This window comes from Gossypium arboreum, chromosome 13, assembly GCF_025698485.1.
Source record: "Gossypium arboreum isolate Shixiya-1 chromosome 13, ASM2569848v2, whole genome shotgun sequence".
In the NCBI taxonomy this organism is placed as follows: Eukaryota; Viridiplantae; Streptophyta; class Magnoliopsida; order Malvales; family Malvaceae; genus Gossypium; species Gossypium arboreum.
The window spans coordinates 28,917,468-28,935,085 of record NC_069082.1 but is presented as its reverse complement, the minus strand read 5'-3'; the positions used below and the strand labels follow the sequence as shown (position 1 = coordinate 28,935,085).

The window sequence follows — 17,618 nt, the reverse complement described above, 5'->3', positions numbered from 1 at the left end:
CCTAGCCTCATTTGTTGTACATGTAGTAGTAACTTTATCGATTGGATTGATTAATGCTTATGACTTCTGAGTTGTAAACTCACTCGGTGTTTTCTTGTCACCCATTTTAGGTCTCTCGGACTCGTATTGTTTATGCGTGATCGGGACCGTCGTTGAAGTCATCACACCGGCTGAAATCTTGTGGTATTGTTTTTGTTGTTGAAGAACATTTGGCATGTATAGGCTATTATATTTTGTCGAATTGTGGGTTGTAAACTTTAAGCCATGTGAAAATGGCCTATGTGGTCGTCGAGTGGGATGCTAGAACCTATAGCCACGAGTCTTAGAAACTCAAATTTTGATAAGGTGGCCATAATTTGTGTCATGTATGATGGATGATTAAGGCCAAGGAAAAATTCATGAAATTGGCATAGTCTCTGCAGTAACTGTTGCGGACAGCAGCAGTGAGATGAGATTGAAAAATCACTAAAAATAGTAGAAGTAGAATTAAATAGTGAGTAAATTATGGAACTGAACCTTGATGAATCTATTTTTATATGGATGAAACGAAACGACCATATGAGCAGTATACTGAGAAATATTAAGGTTCTCGTGAGACAGGGCCAGAATGGTTTCTAGGTCCCCTATCGCGACTTTGAAAATTTACCATAAATTATCCAGAAAGAATTAGGAGTCATGCCTTATATTTACAGATTCCATTTTGAGTCTAGTGTCATTAGAAACAAACGTCACCAGTATTAAAGCCCTGTACAGAGAGATATTCAAGTTTTAACGTGCGAAGGTCAGAGCAGTCGGTCCCTGTAACATGGGTGACTTTAACTAATAAACTGTACCAATTGGCCCAACCAAAAATTCTAAAAATAAATACATGGATGGGTATATGAGTCTAAATTCAGGGAAAATTTACGAAACCAGTTTCCGAGTTTTGAAACTCAAGATATGATTTTTAAGGCGATGGTGATGCAGTTTTCCAGCCTGACTGGTAATGTCAAATTGGTTGGTATCTTGAGAGGGTTTGGCCGTTAACCCCTCGTGTCCGAACGGCGTCGGTCACGAGTTAGGGTGTTACAATTTTATTGGTATCGAGCTATGGTTTAGTCGGTTCTAGGACTACCATAGCGCGTGTGAGTCTAGCTATCGTGCCAAATTGTTAGCGCTTAATAATGTGACGACTTCGACGGTTGGAATTTTTGTTTTGATTAGCAATGGAACCCGGGTAGAGAGACCCTTGGCGGATGGCGTTGAAAGTGTAGCGGCTGCTCTGCGCAAGGACACCGCCGTTGAGCCTCGATCATCCGCGAATAATCAAAATGAAGGCGAAACAAGCCTTCTTCACCATGATGAATGAGTGGGTCGCGCAATATGCCCGAACCAACCCGGCTGTCCAACCATTCCTGAATTTAAATACTCCACCCAAGAGCCCGTAATGCCTCCAATTACTGATCCTGTGAGGCTGAGTAAACCACCTGTGGACTTGATTAGGAAGCGTGGGGCCGAGGAGTTCAAGGCCATAGTTCTTGATGATGCCGAAAAGGCCGAGTTACGCTCGATAACACCATTAGAGTGTTAGATGAACTATCATGCACACCGATGAATGTCTTAAGTGTGCTATATCCTTGTTGTGAGACTCACTTACTATTGGTGGAGGACTTTAATTTCCATAGTCCCAAATGAGCGAGTTACTTGGGATTTCTTCCAATCCAATTTCGAAAGAAATACATTAGTCAACGGTTCATCGATCGAAGCGTAAGGAATTCTTGGAACTCAAGCAAGGCCGGATGATCAGTATCGAATCTGAACATGAGTTCGTAAGACTTAGTCGGTATGCTCGGGAGTGTGTGGCTGATGAGGTTGCGATGTGCAAAAGATTTGAAGAAGGATTGAATGAAGAGTTAAAGTTACTAGTGGGAATTTTGGAGATAAAGGAGTTCGTGACACTAGTCGAGCGAGCACGCAAGGCGGAAGAACTTGAGAAGGAGAAGAAGAAGGCTGAATTTGAAGCAAGAGATTACCGTAAAAGATCGACGAGTAAAGCTCCGTTCTCGGTACGTAAAGAGGTTCGGGGAGGACACCATGAAGTCGAGGACGATGCGGGAATTTCCATTAGAGCCCGACCATTGACGGACTCGAGCTACTTCATAGCTAGTGTGGGCAATAATCGTCAAGAGAGACTGAATGCCCCAATGTGGAAGACGACACCTAGGTGAATGTTGGGGTAAGTCATTAATAGGGCTGTTATGGATGCGGTTCAAGGACCACTTCATTAGAGATTGCACGAGCTAGATGAGAGGAATAAGGCGTAAGGTGCAAGACCTAGTGGAACGACGGTGGAGGTAGGCCCCGAGAATCTCTCGGAGGTAGGGGTGGTAATCGAGAGGAGCCTCTAATACTGGTACTGTCGATCCGAGACCGTGCTCTGCTAGAGCATATGCCATCCGCGCACGAGAGGAGGCATCCTCCCGACGTTATCAACGGTACTTTTACTCTCTTTGATACTATTGTGATTGCATTGATTGACCCGGCTCTACTCACTCATATGTATGTGAAACCTTAGCATCCATAAAGACTCTACCGTTGAGTTTCTTGAGTTCGTAATCGAGTGTCAAACCCTTTGGGTCAATACGTGCTTTCGTTGATAAAGTGTGCAAGAGATGCCCCTAATAATTCGAGAATCTGCGCTCCGGCCGATCGATGCTTCTACCATTTAATGAATTCGATGTTATTCTTGGTATGGATTGGTGATCAGTACATGATGCAAAGGTGGTGGGCAAAAAGGAAAACCATTGATTTGAGGAGTGCAAATAATGAGGTAGTCCGAGTCGAGTCTCTTGATTTAAAAGGAGCGCCAGTGATAATATCTTCTATGACCGCTCGGAGGTATGTGAAAAAGGGGTGTGAAACATACCTTGCGTATGTGTTTGGAAGTAAAGAGACGGAAAGGAAACTCGAATCGGTACCAGTGGTTTGTGAGTATTCAGATGTTTTTCTGAGGAGTTCTGGATTGCCACCGGTTCGAGAAGTGGAATTCGCATCGAAGTTGTACCGGTACTACGCCGATTTCAATAGCCCCGTGTCGTATGGCATTAACGTAATTAAAGGAATTGAAGGTTCAATTGCAAGAATTGACGGATAGAGGTTTCGCTTCGATTGAGTTTTTCTCCATGGGCGCTTTTGTATTGTTTGTGAAGAAGAAGGACGGAACCATGAGGTTGTGCATCGACTATCGTCAACTCAATAAAGTGACGATAAAGAATAAATATCCATTGCCACGAATTGACGATTTGTTTGATCAATTAAAGGGAGCCTCGGTGTTTTCAAAGATAGATTTGAGGTCGGGTACTATCGGTTGAGGTCCGAGAATCGGACATACCAAAACCGCTTTTAGAGCGAGGTACGGTCACTACTGAATTCTTGGTGATGCCGTTTGGGCTCACTAATGCCCTGCGGTGTTTATGGATTTAATGAATAGAATTTTCAGGCCATACTTGGATCGGTTCGTAGTTGTATTTATCGATGACATTTTGGTCTATTCGAGAGATGAAACCGAACATCTTGAACACCGAGGCTAGTGTTGCAAATCTTACGAGATAAGCGATTATACATAAAGTTCAAGAAATGTGAATTTTGGTTGAAAGAGGTTAGCTTTTGGGGCACGTGGTGTCGCGTCGGGTGTCGGGTGGACCCGAACAAAATTTTGGCCATAGTCGATTGGAAACCACCAAGGAATGTTACCGAAGTTAGGAGCTTTTGGGGCTTGCGGTTATTACCGACGATTTGTAAAGGTTTTTCGACGATAGCCACGCCAATGACGGCTTACTCCAAAAGGATGTTAAGTTCAAATGGACGGAGAAATGTCAGAAAAGTTTCGATCAACTGAAAGCTTATTTGACTGAAGCCCCAATTCTAGTGCAACCCGAATCGGGCAAAGAGTTTGTCATTTATAGTGACGCATCCCTACTTGGGTTGGGTTGCGTATTGATGCAAGAAGAGCGAGTTGTGGCCTATGCGTCGAGACAATTAAAGCCACATGAGAAAAATTATCCAACCCATGATCTCGAATTGGCTGCCATCGTGTTCGCCTTAAAGATATGGCGACATTACTTATTTGGTGAGAAGTGCCATGTGTATTCGGATCACAAAAGTCTCAAATATTTGATGACTCAGAGAGACTTAAATCTGCGACAAAGACGATGGCTCAAGTTGTTAAAAGATTATGAGCTCGTCATTGATTATCACCCGGGAAAGGCTAATGTGGTTGCGGATGCCTTAAGTGAAATCACCGCTTTGCTTTACTGACGATGAATGTACACTTGTCTATTCTACCCGACAATGTGTTAGTAGCGAATTAAAGGCCAAACCATTATTGGCTCATCAAATTGTGAAGCTCGAAAGTTGATGAGGAGTTGCTTGCAAAGCGGGCCGAGTGTGTTCGAACAAGGAATCGAGTTTCAAATTGATGATGACGATTGTTTGAGGTTGAAGTCGTCTGTGTTCCAAAGAATTGAACTTATTTCGATAATTCTAAATGAAGCCCATTGTAGTCGAATGTCAATCCACCCGGTAGTACTAAAATGTACAATGACACGAACGCCAATTTTGGTGGCCGGTATGAAACGAGACATTTACGAATTTGTTTCAAGGTGTACGATATGTCAACAAGTGAAAGCGGAACATCAAGTGCCATCGGGATTACTTGACCGATCATGATACCCGAATGGAAATGGGATCGAGTAACAATGGACTTTGTGTCTGGGTTACCATTGACTCAGAATAAGAAAGACTCGGTTTGGGTCATTGTTGATAGACTGACCAAGTCTGCTCATTTTATCCCTGTCCGCACGGATTTTACGCTCGATAAGTTGGCAGAATTATACGTCTCCCAAATTGTTCGATTGCATGGGGTACCTATTTCTATCGTGTCGGATAGAGACCCAAGATTTACGTCGCGGTTTTGGAAGAAATTGCAAGAGGCTTTGGGTACCAAACTGCATTTTAGCACTGCTTTTCACCCCCAAACCGATGGTCAATCCGAACGGATAATTCAAATACTCGAGGATATGTTGAGATGTTGCATCCTTGAGTTTAGTGGTTCATGGGAACGGTATCTGCCTTTGATTGAATTCGCTTACAACAATAGCTTTCAATCAAGTATTAAGATGGCGCCTTACGAGGCTTTATACGGTCGTAAATGCCGTACCCCATTATTCTGGACTGAACTTAGTGAAGGTAAATTCTTCGGGTTGATTTGGTTAAGGATGCCGAGCAAAAGTTCGAGTAATTCGTGAAAGTTTGAAAAGCGCCGGATCGCCAAAAGTCGTATGCGGATTTGAAAAGAAAAGATATTGAATATCAGGTTGGAGACAAGGTCTTTCTCAAAGTTTCACCTTGGAAGAAGGTGCTTAGATTTGGTCGTAAGGGCAAATTGAGTCCGAGGTTCATCGGGCCATATGAAGTATCCGAACGAATTGGGCGATTGCATATCGATTAATTTTGCCCCGAGCTCGAAAGGATTCTAGCGTTTTTCATGTCTCGATGCTTGACGATATAGGTCTGATCCATCGCACGTAATTGCTCCATCGAGATTGAGATTCACCTAATTTGAGCTATGAAGAGGAACCGGTTCACATTATGAGGCGTGAAGTAAAAGAGTTGCGCAATAGGAAAATCCCGTTAGTGAAGGTGTTGTGGCATAAACACGGAATGGAAGAAGCCACTTGGGAACTTGAGGACTCTATGAAAGAGCGATACAGAGCCTATTTACGGTAAGATTTTCGGGACGAAAATTTCTTAAGTGGGGAGAGTTGTGACATCCCTAAATTGACCCTAGTCGGAAAGTGGTTTCGGGACCACTAAACCGAGTCATAATAATAATTAACCATCATAATTGATGCTCATTATATGTATATATGCATGTGTGAAAATTTCATGTTTGGATTTTGTTAATTGTAAGTGAATTTTTATCAAATAGGACTTATGTGAGAAAATTTAGAAATGTGCTAGGCAAATGTAAGGTGGCCTATTAATACATGTGGGAAAGTGTTGTCCTTGCATGTCAAATTAGCCAAAATGAAGCATGATGGCCGGCCATGCTATGGGTGGAAACATGTCTCCAACATGTTAGACTAGTGATGCATGTAGGAAACAATAAAATAAGAAAGTTAGCATTAAAGAAATGGAAAAAAAGAAAATGATGATAACAAAAAAAAAGAGGTGGATGCTTTCCCCCCTGCAGTACATGAGAGAAACAAAAGCAAAGAAAGAAAGAAAAAAAAGGGTGTTCATTCTCTCATTTTCTCCTTGCTTGGCGAATATACTAAGAAGAAAGGGGGGAAAAAGCTTGAGAAAATCAGCCATGGGAGCTTACTAGACTAAGGTGTTTTGATACAAGAAGCTCAAGAGCAAAGGGGAACTAGATTGGACAAAGGAAAGGAGAAAGCAAACGAGTAGCCGATTTGGAACCATTCTACCCCAAACAAGGTAAGTCATTAAGCACGTATTTGATATTGCTTGAATGATTGGAAAATCTATGCAATTGTGTTTAATGGAATGCTATATATATGTATAAATGAAATTGTATGTGTATGGAATGAGGATAATTGTTGAATGTAAAAGAAATAGTGGAATGTGTAGAAAGTTTGCTTTCGGCACTATGTGTCTTGAACAATACGTGTGTATGGTGATGAGATTGGCACTAAGTGTGCGTGCTGGAAATATATGGCACTAAGTGTGCGTGCTGGAAATATTTGGCACTAAGTGTGCAAGTTGGAAAAATACTGACCTTGGGTGTGCGAGTTCGGAGGGTATGGCACTGTGTGTGTGAGCTTAAATTACGTGGCACTAAGTGTGCGAAATCGAGTGGTAAGCACTGTGTGTGCGTACTCTATATATATGGAGGTGTGTCTCCATTGAATTGAGTATGGACAGCGGATCGGTAAGTACCTCGAGCTCATGACGAATAGAGAATTCGTTCATGCTTGGGGATTGAAATTGGTAAGCCTTAAATCTATGTGATGATTGAAATGTGTATGGTTGTGCTGGAAAATGAGTTAATGTGTAAAAATGCTTGATTATCTTGTTGTGTAGAATATGAAATGTGGATGTATGAATTGGTGCGAGATTGGACCGAAAGGTCCGAGGTATTATGGTATAGATTCGATATGGACGAGTACCTAGCCTCATTTGTTGTACATGTAGTAGTAACTTTATCGATGGATTGATTAATGCTTATGACTTACTGAGTTGTAAACTCACTCGGTGTTTTCTTGTCACCCATTTTAGGTCTCTCGGACTCGTATTGTTTGCGTGATCGGGACCGTCGTTGAAGTCATCACACCGGCTGAAATCTTGTGGTATTGTTTTTGTTGTTGAAGAACATTTGGCATGTATAGGCTATTATATTTTGTCGAATTGTGGGTTGTAAACTTTAAGCCATGTGAAAATGGCCTATGTGGTCGTCGAGTGGGATGCTAGAACCTATAGCCACGAGTCTTAGAAACTCAAATTTTGATAAGGTGGCCATAATTTGTGTCATGTATGATGGATGATTAAGGCCAAGGAAAAATTCATGAAATTGGCATAGTCTCTGCAGTAACTGTTGCGGACAGCAGCAGTGAGATGAGATTGAAAAATCACTAAAAATAGTAGAAGTATAATTAAATAGTGAGTAAATTATGGAACTGAACCTTGATGAATCTATTTTTATATGGACGAAACGAAACGACCATATGAGCAGTATACTGAGAAATATTAAGGTTCTCGTGAGACAGGGCCAGAACGGTTTCTGGGTCCCCTGTCGCGACTTTGAAAATTTACCATAAATTATCCAGAAAGAATTAGGAGTCATGCCTTATATGTAAAGATTCCATTTTGAATCTAGTTTCATTAGAAACAAACTTCACCAGTATTAAAGCCCTGTACAGAGAGATATTCAAGTTTTAACGCGCGAAGGTCAGAGCAGTCGGTCCCTGTAACATGGGTGACTTTAACTAATAAAATGTACCAATTGGCCCAACCAAAAATTCTAAAAATAAATCCATGGATGGTTATATGAGTCTAAATTCAGGGAAAATTTACGAAACCAGTTTCCGAGTTTTGAAACTCGAGATATGATTTTTAAGGCGACGGTGACGCAGTTTTCTAGCCTGACTGGTAATGTCAAATTGGTTGGTATCTTGAGAGGGTTTGGCCGTTAACCCCTCGTGTCCGACACCGGCGTCGGTCACGAGTTAGGGGTGTTACAAGGATGTTATGATCAAAATGAATCAAATGCTCTTAACTAGATGTGTTATGAATGATATATGAATGTAGAAATGAGAATGATCCTTTGTTAAATGCTTAAGGTATCATCACTTGTTTTTCATCAGGGCATTATCACTGACGTATTATGCTGCCATCTTGTTCGGCTAGTATTTTCTGACAGAAAACTTCAAAGGAACAATCACATTTTACTCAACTAGTTTGCTCCACAGTAACTTTAGGGTCTCCTTTATTGTACCTCTGGGACCTAAGGTTTGTACCACCTTCAAACACTCCCAATGCAACTCAGGGTGTAGGATCTAAATTTTCCCCCATCAATTCGGTCTGTTACACCATTCCTTGGGTGTCATGATCAGACAGGTATGCCTAATATTTGCATGAATGCAAAATATCATTTTATTTTCTCGAGAATGACCCCTTTTATACTCTTAAGTTGACACTAATCATTTTTCGTCGAAATTGTATTACCGACACAATAAATTGTCCTTTTGTTCAATCACTATTTTGGACAAAATCTGAAGAGATGGTCTCAATTTAAACCCTTCCTCCTCAGATATTTCCTTAAGCTTGGTGAGTTCTAAACAATAGTCCTATTTCAGGTTCTTATATTATTTAGAAGCTTCTAGAGTAATATGCGAAATTTCTGTTATGAAAGTATTATTAGTCCTTTAATCATTATTTCAATGCAACATGCTTGCAACAAATCATAACGGTGGATAAGAATAGAATTGAATTGGAGCATAGCTTGAAGTGAATAAATTATCAATGATAGAAAAATAAAAATAGAAATTGATTGGGAATGTATATCTTGAAAAGGAAAAAATATTTCAAAGATAGCCAATTTACTATGAATAAGATAAAAACTAGGTACCCCCAATATCGCAACCTGAGTTTCTCTGAACATACTTCTTGAAAACCAATTTGAGCTTTGACATGTGTTTAGGAGATCATAAGTACTTTGTTAATGCTCCAAGATGTAGCATACCCTTTTCCTTGTTAATTCAGGTACAACAAGATCACCGCCTTCCCCATCTTTGATCAAAATTTGAGCCGGCCTTTTCAAGTTTTCAACTCAAATCTCCTTTGGTCTCAAGGCGCCCTTTGCGGGTTTTCACCTTGGCCTCTCCTTTTTATCTTTTTATTTTTATTTTTATTTTCATTTCTTTGAAGGTCTCAAAGCGCCCTTTGCGGGTTTTTACTTTGGCCTCTTTCCCTCTTTAAGTATAGTACTTCTTGACGGAATCTGAATTCATAGGATTGGGTAAGTTTTTCCCATCCATTTCGGTCAAAATTAATACTCCTCCGGAGAAAACCTTCTTTACCACATAAGGTCCTTCCCAGTTTAGCATCCATTTCCCTCTGAAATCCTTTTGTATAGGAAGGATCTTTTTCAATACAAGGTCCCTCTCATGAAATTCCCTCGGGCGAACCTTCTTGCCGTAAGCTCTCATCATTCGTTTTTAGTACATCTGACCATGATGGATAACTCTTAGTCTCTTTTCTTTAATCAAATTTAACTGATCATATCGAGATTGAATCCATTCTACTTTATCTAACTTTAGCTCTGACAAAACCCGAAGGGAAGGTAGCTTTAATTCAATAGGTAGAAACCACCTCTATTCCGTAGACCAAAGAGAAAGGCATTGCTCCAGTAGAGGTCTTGACACACATTTAATAAACAAAGAGGGCAAATGGTAACTTCTCATGCCAATCTTTATTAGTCTTAGTCATTTTCCCTACGTTCTTTTTAATATTTTTATTGGCTGTCTCTACTACCTCATTCATTTTCGAGCGATACGGTGACGAGTTGTGGTGTCTAATCTTGAATTGATTGTAGACCTTTGCTATTGTGCTATTGTTCAAATTTAATGCATTTTTAGATATGATCCTCTCAGGCATTCCATATCGACATATAATTTCCTTCTTTAAAAATTTGCTGACTGCCGACTTAGTTACATTGGCATATGAAGTAGCCTCTACCTACTTGGTGAAATAGTCAATGACCACAAAGATGAGCCGATGCCTATTCGAAGCTTTCAGTGAGATTGGCTCTATGACATCTATGCTCCACATGGAGAAAGGCCATGGAGAAGTCATAACATGCAAAGGTGAAGGAGGTACATGAATTTTGTCACCATAAATTTGACATTTGTGACATCTCTTAGCGTAATTGATGCAGTCTCCCTCCATGGTAGGCCAGTAATATCCAAATCTCATAATTTGTCTTGCCATTGTGAAACCGTTAGCATGCGTCCCACAAACACCCTCTTGAACTTCTTCCAAGATTTTCTTAGCTTCAAAGCGTCCACACATCTCAATAGTACCTGATCCTTTCTTCTATTGTACAGGGTCTCCCCATCTAAGACATAATCATTGGCTAGTCTTCTCAACGACCTTTTATCATTCTCAGTTGCTTGGTCAGGATACACAAAATTTCTCACATATCGCAATATATATTGATACCAAGGGTGGTCATCTCTGCTTTCTCCATGTTGGAACAATGAGATGGGGCTTCATAAACACTCATCCGAATGGGTTTTATATTCTTTTGTTTGCTTACTTTGATCATGGAAGCCAAAGTAGTCAAAGCATCTGCCATCTGGTTTTCGTCTCGCGAGAGATAATTGAAGGTAATATCATCAAACTCCTCAATTAACCTTAGAACTAACCTTCGATAATTGATCAATTTGGAATCTCTTATCTCTTAGTTGGTAAATCACTAGTGCGGAATCTTCATATACTTCCAGCGCTCTAATCTTGCGTTCTATGGCTACACGGAGTCCCATGATACATGCCTCATACTCTGCCATAATATTTGTGTAATCAAAATCCAATTTACATGTGAATGAATAATGATCTCCATTTAGGGATACCAGGACTGCCCCAATTCCATTACCCACATCATTTAAGGCTCTGTCAAAGTTCAATTTCCAAATATGATCTTTTGTAGTGTCCTTTTCAGTAGCTGCCACATACATTATCTCTTCACTGGGGAAATCAAAATTCAAGGGATCATAATCTTCTGGAGCTCTGCTAGCCAGAAAATCTACTATTGTGCTTCCTTTCATGGCCTTTTGGCTCACATAGATTATGTCAAATTTAGAGAGTAGAATTTTCCATCTAGCCATCGTTCTGTTCAAAGCATTAGACTCCATAATATATTTTAGAGAGTCCAATTTTGAGATTAGCCAGGTCGTATGGTGCAGCATGTATTGCCTCAACCTCCGAGTTATCCAAATTAAAGCGCAACATAATTTCTCAATCGACGAATATCTCAATTCACACTCAGTGAATTTCTTACAGAGGTAATATATCGCCTTTTCTTTTCTTCCTGACTCATCATGTTGACCAAGCACACATCCCATAGAGTTATTAAACATTGTTAAATACAGTATTAACAGCCTATCTAGGCTTGGAGGTGACAACACTCGGGAACTTGAAAAGTACTTTTTAACCATATCGAAAGCTTTCTAGCATTTATCAACCTATACACCTGGGTTGTGTTTTTTAAGAAGACGAAATATAGGGTCACATTTCTCAATTAATTGTAAAATGAACCGAGCAATGTAATTTAACCTTCCAAGGAAGCCTCGAACTTCTTTTTAAGTACGCGGTGGAGGCAATTCTTGTATAGCCCGAACTTTTTCTGGGTCAACCTCAATGCCCCTCTCACTGACTACAAAGCCCAACAGTTTTCCCGATCTAGCTCAAAAAGTACATTTTGTTGGATTGAGCTTCAGTTGAAATTTTCTCAATCTCAAAAACAAATTTCTCAACACTTGGATGTGTTTCTCTTCGATTCGGGATTTGGCAATCATATCGTCGACATAAAATTTGATCTCTTTATGTATCATATCATGGAACAAGGTCATCATGGCCCTTTGATACGTCGCTCCTGTATTCTTCAGCCCAAACGGCATCACCTTATAACAAAATGTACCCCACAAGGTTATGAAGGTAGTCTTTCCCATATCTTCAGGATGCATCTTTATCTGATTATATCCCGAGAAACCATCCATAAAGGAAAACAACAAGAAGCCTACTGTATTATCTACCAGAGTATCAATGTGAGGCAAAGGGAAGTTGTCTTTTGGGCTAGCCTTATTTAAGTCTCTATAATCCACACACATTCGTACCTTTCCATCTTTCTTAGGAACAGACACAATGTTGGCTACCCATTCTGAGTATTTCATCACTTGCAGGAATCCAGCATCAAATTACTTTTTAACTTCCTCCTTTATTTTTAGCATAATGTTTGGCCCCATCCTTCAAAGCTTTTGTTGAACTAGCCTACAATCTTCTTTTATGGGAAGGCGGTGCACTACAATATCGGTGCTTAACCCGGGCATATCTTGGTATGACCATACGAAGACATCTTTAAATTCTTGAAGTAACCCAACAAGGTCTCGCTTCATTTCTTCGATTATGTACGTTCCAATTTTTACTACTTTTCCTTCTTCCAAGGTCACCATGTCCATTGTCTCCTTATGAGGAAGAATTTGTTTTTCCTCTTGTTTTACCATCCTTAACAAGTCTGGAGATAAGTTACAATCTCTGTCATCTTCAAAATCCTGGGATCCCTCTAAACACCTGTCTTGCTCACAAAGCGATTCTGAGTCAATAACAGCGTCACTCATGTCATTGATATCCAGGGACCTATTGTAGGTACAAAATATATAAAGAATGAATGAATTTAAGAATTATTATCTGTATGGTATGATTATGAATGAAATGAAAGAATGATTTGGAAGAAAGTCCAAAAGGACAAAGATAATTACTCGTACGGAAAGAATAAAATAATTACTGATATGGAAAGAATGAAAGAATATTTGCTCAAAACAAAGCAAAGATGTACTTCATTGAAATAATGATGTTTGGGCATGAGCCTATTTCACAAAAGAATTATTATTGCTTCTAAGCTTAAAACAACAAGCGCATTTTGAACATTACTCTGAGTAAGCTCTAAAAACTACAGGAATTTTATTCGCAATCCAATTGTTCAGAACACTCCTAGGCTCATAAGGGCAAATATCTGACAAGGTCCCTCATTCAGCTGTCTCTTCGGATATGGCATTGATATGTATATTTCTCAACATTTCTTCAATGTTTTCTTCTTTTGGCGTCCTTCGCTCAGGATGAACAATCCCTCTCGATACGAAAGTCTTGGATATGTGAGGAATTATTATGGGTTCCCACTTGATTTCTTCACCACTCAAATGTGCCCTTCTTCTTTCCTACCTTTTTTCCAACTCCTTCTTTCTTTGTTTCGCATCTAGTCTGAATCTTAAACCAAAGCGGTCATGTTTGTCCTTCAGCATTGGAACCACAACTCTTTCCTGGAGATGTCTCTCAAGTCCCTTTCCTAGTAAAGCTCCCATTCCTACCATTAACTGTAGACCCATCCTTGTAGTTTTTGATATTTCAGTGCCAGAATCTTACTCCCTTCATTAATGAATGTTGCATTTATAAACTCCAAAGACAGACAAGAACATTCGATTGCTTCATCATTTGTCTCTAAATATGGCGTGTCACTGGTTACAGCTACAATAATATCTTCTTCGGCCCTTATCGTCACCAGCCGATCTTTTGATACTAGCTTTAACTTTTGATGTAGCGACGAAGGCACTGCCCCTGCCGAATGTATCCAAGGTCTCCCTAACAAAAAGTTGTAAGAGGGTTTAATATCCATCACTAAGAAGTCCACCTCATATGTAGTTAGGCCAAACGACAAAGGTATTTCTATTCTCCCCATGGCCCTTCTTTCTGTGCCATCGAATGCACGCAATATATTCTAACATCCCTTCATGTGTGAACTAACCACAGGTAATCTATTTAATGTAGATAAGGATAATACATTCAATGTCGACCCATTATCTATCAAAACTCCTAGCAATGTGTACCCTTTGGATCTGGTGGTTATGTGTAGGGCTTTAGTGGATCCCATACCTCTTGGTGGTATCTCATCATCATTGAAAAAGATGAAGTTATCAGCACTTATGTTATTAACCAGCCGATCCAATTTATTGATAGAGATATCATTGGTCACGTATGTCTCGTTTAACACTTTCATCAATACACTTCGGTGTTCCTCTGAACTTAGGAGTAAAGCAAGTATAGATATACGAGTTGGTTTTTTATGCAACTGTTCTACAACGCTATACTCACTGTGCTTCAGAAATTTTAGGAACCTCTTTTACTGACTCATTAACAAGTAACTCAGGTTCGACTGCTTTTCTGTTTTTTTGTTCCACCATCATGGCTTTTCCTTTTACAGGTTCTGTTCGGGCATTTATCAAATCGTAGTGTCTTCCACTACGTGTGTGGGAACCTCCATCTTGGTCTTCCTTTAAAGCACTAGTGAAACTCTCCTTTCCCAAGATTGTCACATTACAATCATAATTCCAGGAGACCCTTTTACTATCCTTATAAGAGAAGACAGCTGGTTTCTGGATTATGACTTTTGGTGTCATGTAACAGCCCAATTTTGACCCTCATTGGAACGGTGGTTTCGAGACCATGAATTCGAGTCAGAATAATATTTAAATATTATTTTCTATGTTTAAAATGTGTGAAGTTGCTTTTGTGAAAGTTTCGTTTAAAAAAATTTAGTGTTTGGAGGTCGATTAATGAAAAAGGGTTTAATCGTGTAAAATGAAAAATTTAAGGGTTAATGTATAAGGGCCAAATTATGATTGTTTTTATACTATGGAATATTAAGGTTGCAATTTGGCCATAAATAGGAATTAGTGGCTGGCCATATGCATGAAATAGTGAATTGAATTGTTTATTATATTTTATGACATTATGGTATATTTTAATACATGTTAAAATATTATATTTGATAAAAGATGAAAGTGCTCATCTTTCTTATTAGTTTTGGCCGAAATTAAGAGAAAGAAAAAGAAAGTTTAAGCTTTGAGATTTTCGGTCCTTGCAAGTTCAATTAGGTAAGTGATTTGAGTTTGATTTTTATTAATTTTTACATTTTTGAGATCATTGCTTTGAATACTATAAAGCCCATGCTCAAATTTTGAAATTTGATTATGTATTCATGAAGTGTCATTGTTGATAGTTTGATGAAATTTATGTTTGATGTTAGAAAATAAAATAAATGTGTTAGATTAACATTTTTTGGTATTGGGATTTTTGGTAATTTTGAGCATTTAGGGTTAAATTGCGAAAACACTAAATTGAAGGACTAGATTGTGAAATTAGTGAAATAGGAGGACTTATGTAAGCCTAGTGAACATTTGGCCCTAGCATTGTATATGCAAATTCTTCATATTTTGTGTTTTGTGAAAATTGGATTAAATTGTAAAAGTGGATAATGTTAGGGGTAAATTGGTAAATTCTTCAATTATGTGTATTTGGACCTAAATGAATGAAATTCTATTTGAATAGCTTAATTTGGAACTTTTTAGATCAAGAACTAAAAAGATCGGACATGGATCGGGGAAAATCAAAAATCGTTGAGTAGTCGAATTTAACTATCCGTCTATATCCGAGGTAAGTTATTAAGCAATTTTTTATTTTGTTGTTGATTAAATTTAAATCAATTTAAGTGTATGAGTCGAATTGAATTACATGAAAGATTGATGTTGCCGAATATCAAGGAAATTGATGAATTTAAATTGATGTGTATTGAGTAATAGAATTTAGGCACTAAGTGTGCGAGTATAAACGATTGCGGATGTGAATCTTGCACTAAGTGTGCGAATATGGTTATTGAGCACTAAGTGTGCGAGTTTAAATATCGAGCACTAAGTGTGCAAACTATATATATATATTTTCCGAGTAAACAATAGCACTAGGTGTGCGATTTATTTGAGTAGATCGGAAATGGTTGAACAAATTAAAGCTTCAAATTTCTTGATGAACAACTATGATGTATAGCTCAAGTTTGTGCAGGTGAGCATCGATTCTATGTGATGGATATTATATATTGAAAGTATGTGTAAAGATAGATTGGTTTTAATGGCTTTGTGCTCAAATATATTAATGTTATACGATGATGGAATGTTAAATGCATTAGGTTTTGTGTTTGAGAGTAATGTAGTATATTGTGGTTGAGCATATGCATATTGGACTTAGCTGAAATTGAGTATATGATTAATAAATTGCCTTGAATGTGGTAAGATATTGACTAAATGATCTAGTAGCATGACTTAGTTAGATGATACTAGACTATTAAATTGAACTTTGAGTTTTGATTCTTATAACTTACTAAGCTATGGTAGCTTACTTTGGATGTGTTTTTTTTTTCTTGTCTCTATTTTATAGATTTTGGAGATCGTTACGCACTCGAGGGATCGTTAGTAAAGTCATCCACACTATCTTCAATATTTTGGTACTTTTAAAAATTGGTTTGGTACTTATGGCATGTATAAGCTAATAACTCTTTTGGAGATGTTTAAATTTCATATATGTATAATGGTTAAGTCATGCGAAAATGACTTAATTTACATGTTAAAGTTTGGTTATGTTTGGTTGTGGTTTGAGTTTGCCTTTATTTGTGATACCTAAACTATGCGTATTTGATTATAGTAATGATCAATATGGGTTATAATATTAGTTTGGTAAAATTTGAATATGATGGAATAATGGGCCTTAATCGAGTCTAAGTATTATATGCTATGGTGGTGTAAGTTTAATCATGATATGTATATGTCGTGATAAGTGAGTTTTTTTTTATGTTCTTGGTTGATGATTGAATATTTATACTTATAAATTGATCATTTGTGAATTGGATTTTGATATTCGGTGGTAACGGCAAGCATGAGTATGTTTTAAGCTTATTAATTAGTATTTATATTCGGTTTATTATATACATATATATGATTTTGGTATGCATATTGAGCATATATGGTTTTATATAGACGTTCAAAATGGTTGAAATGGACATGGTTATTTTGCTTAAACATTTATAAGAAATGATGCATATTTGGTTTTGTTATAACGTTACTTTATGTACATTACATTATACTATGTTTGTTTATACATGTTGAATTTAATGTGTAATTTTATATTGGCATGAGTTTTTATAACATATTTTTTATTATAAGCTTAAGATTTTGATTAAAAATATATATATTTTTTTTAAATTCGGCTTGGTAGCATAGTATTGTACAGTTTAAATTTTTGCTATGTGAGTGTTCAGATGTTGTTGTAATCGTTAGGTAATACCTCATAACCCTCCGGTGACGAAATTGGGTTAGGGGGTGTTATATGTCATCTGCATCCCAGCTTCATTACTTTTAGGACGCGAAATAACAACCACAGGATAATTAACTTTTGGGACCTTCGTTGTTGATTCTGACGCGCATATACTTCCTTCTTCTTTAACTTCTTCACAAAACTCTATC

General features: G+C 38.2%; 1 protein-coding gene across 1 annotated transcript; it reads right to left on the bottom strand.

The window, feature by feature from the left end:
• Window positions 1–10,693: 10,693 nt before the first annotated feature.
• On the bottom strand, window positions 10,694–11,384 carry LOC128286794 (uncharacterized). Its single transcript, XM_053024511.1, has 3 exons — window positions 11,153–11,384; window positions 10,926–11,059; window positions 10,694–10,855 (listed from the first exon to the last, which is right to left on the bottom strand). Exons 1-3 carry the CDS (start codon window positions 11,382–11,384, stop codon window positions 10,694–10,696), a joined length of 528 nt encoding a protein of 175 aa, XP_052880471.1.
• Window positions 11,385–17,618: the final 6,234 nt, after the last annotated feature.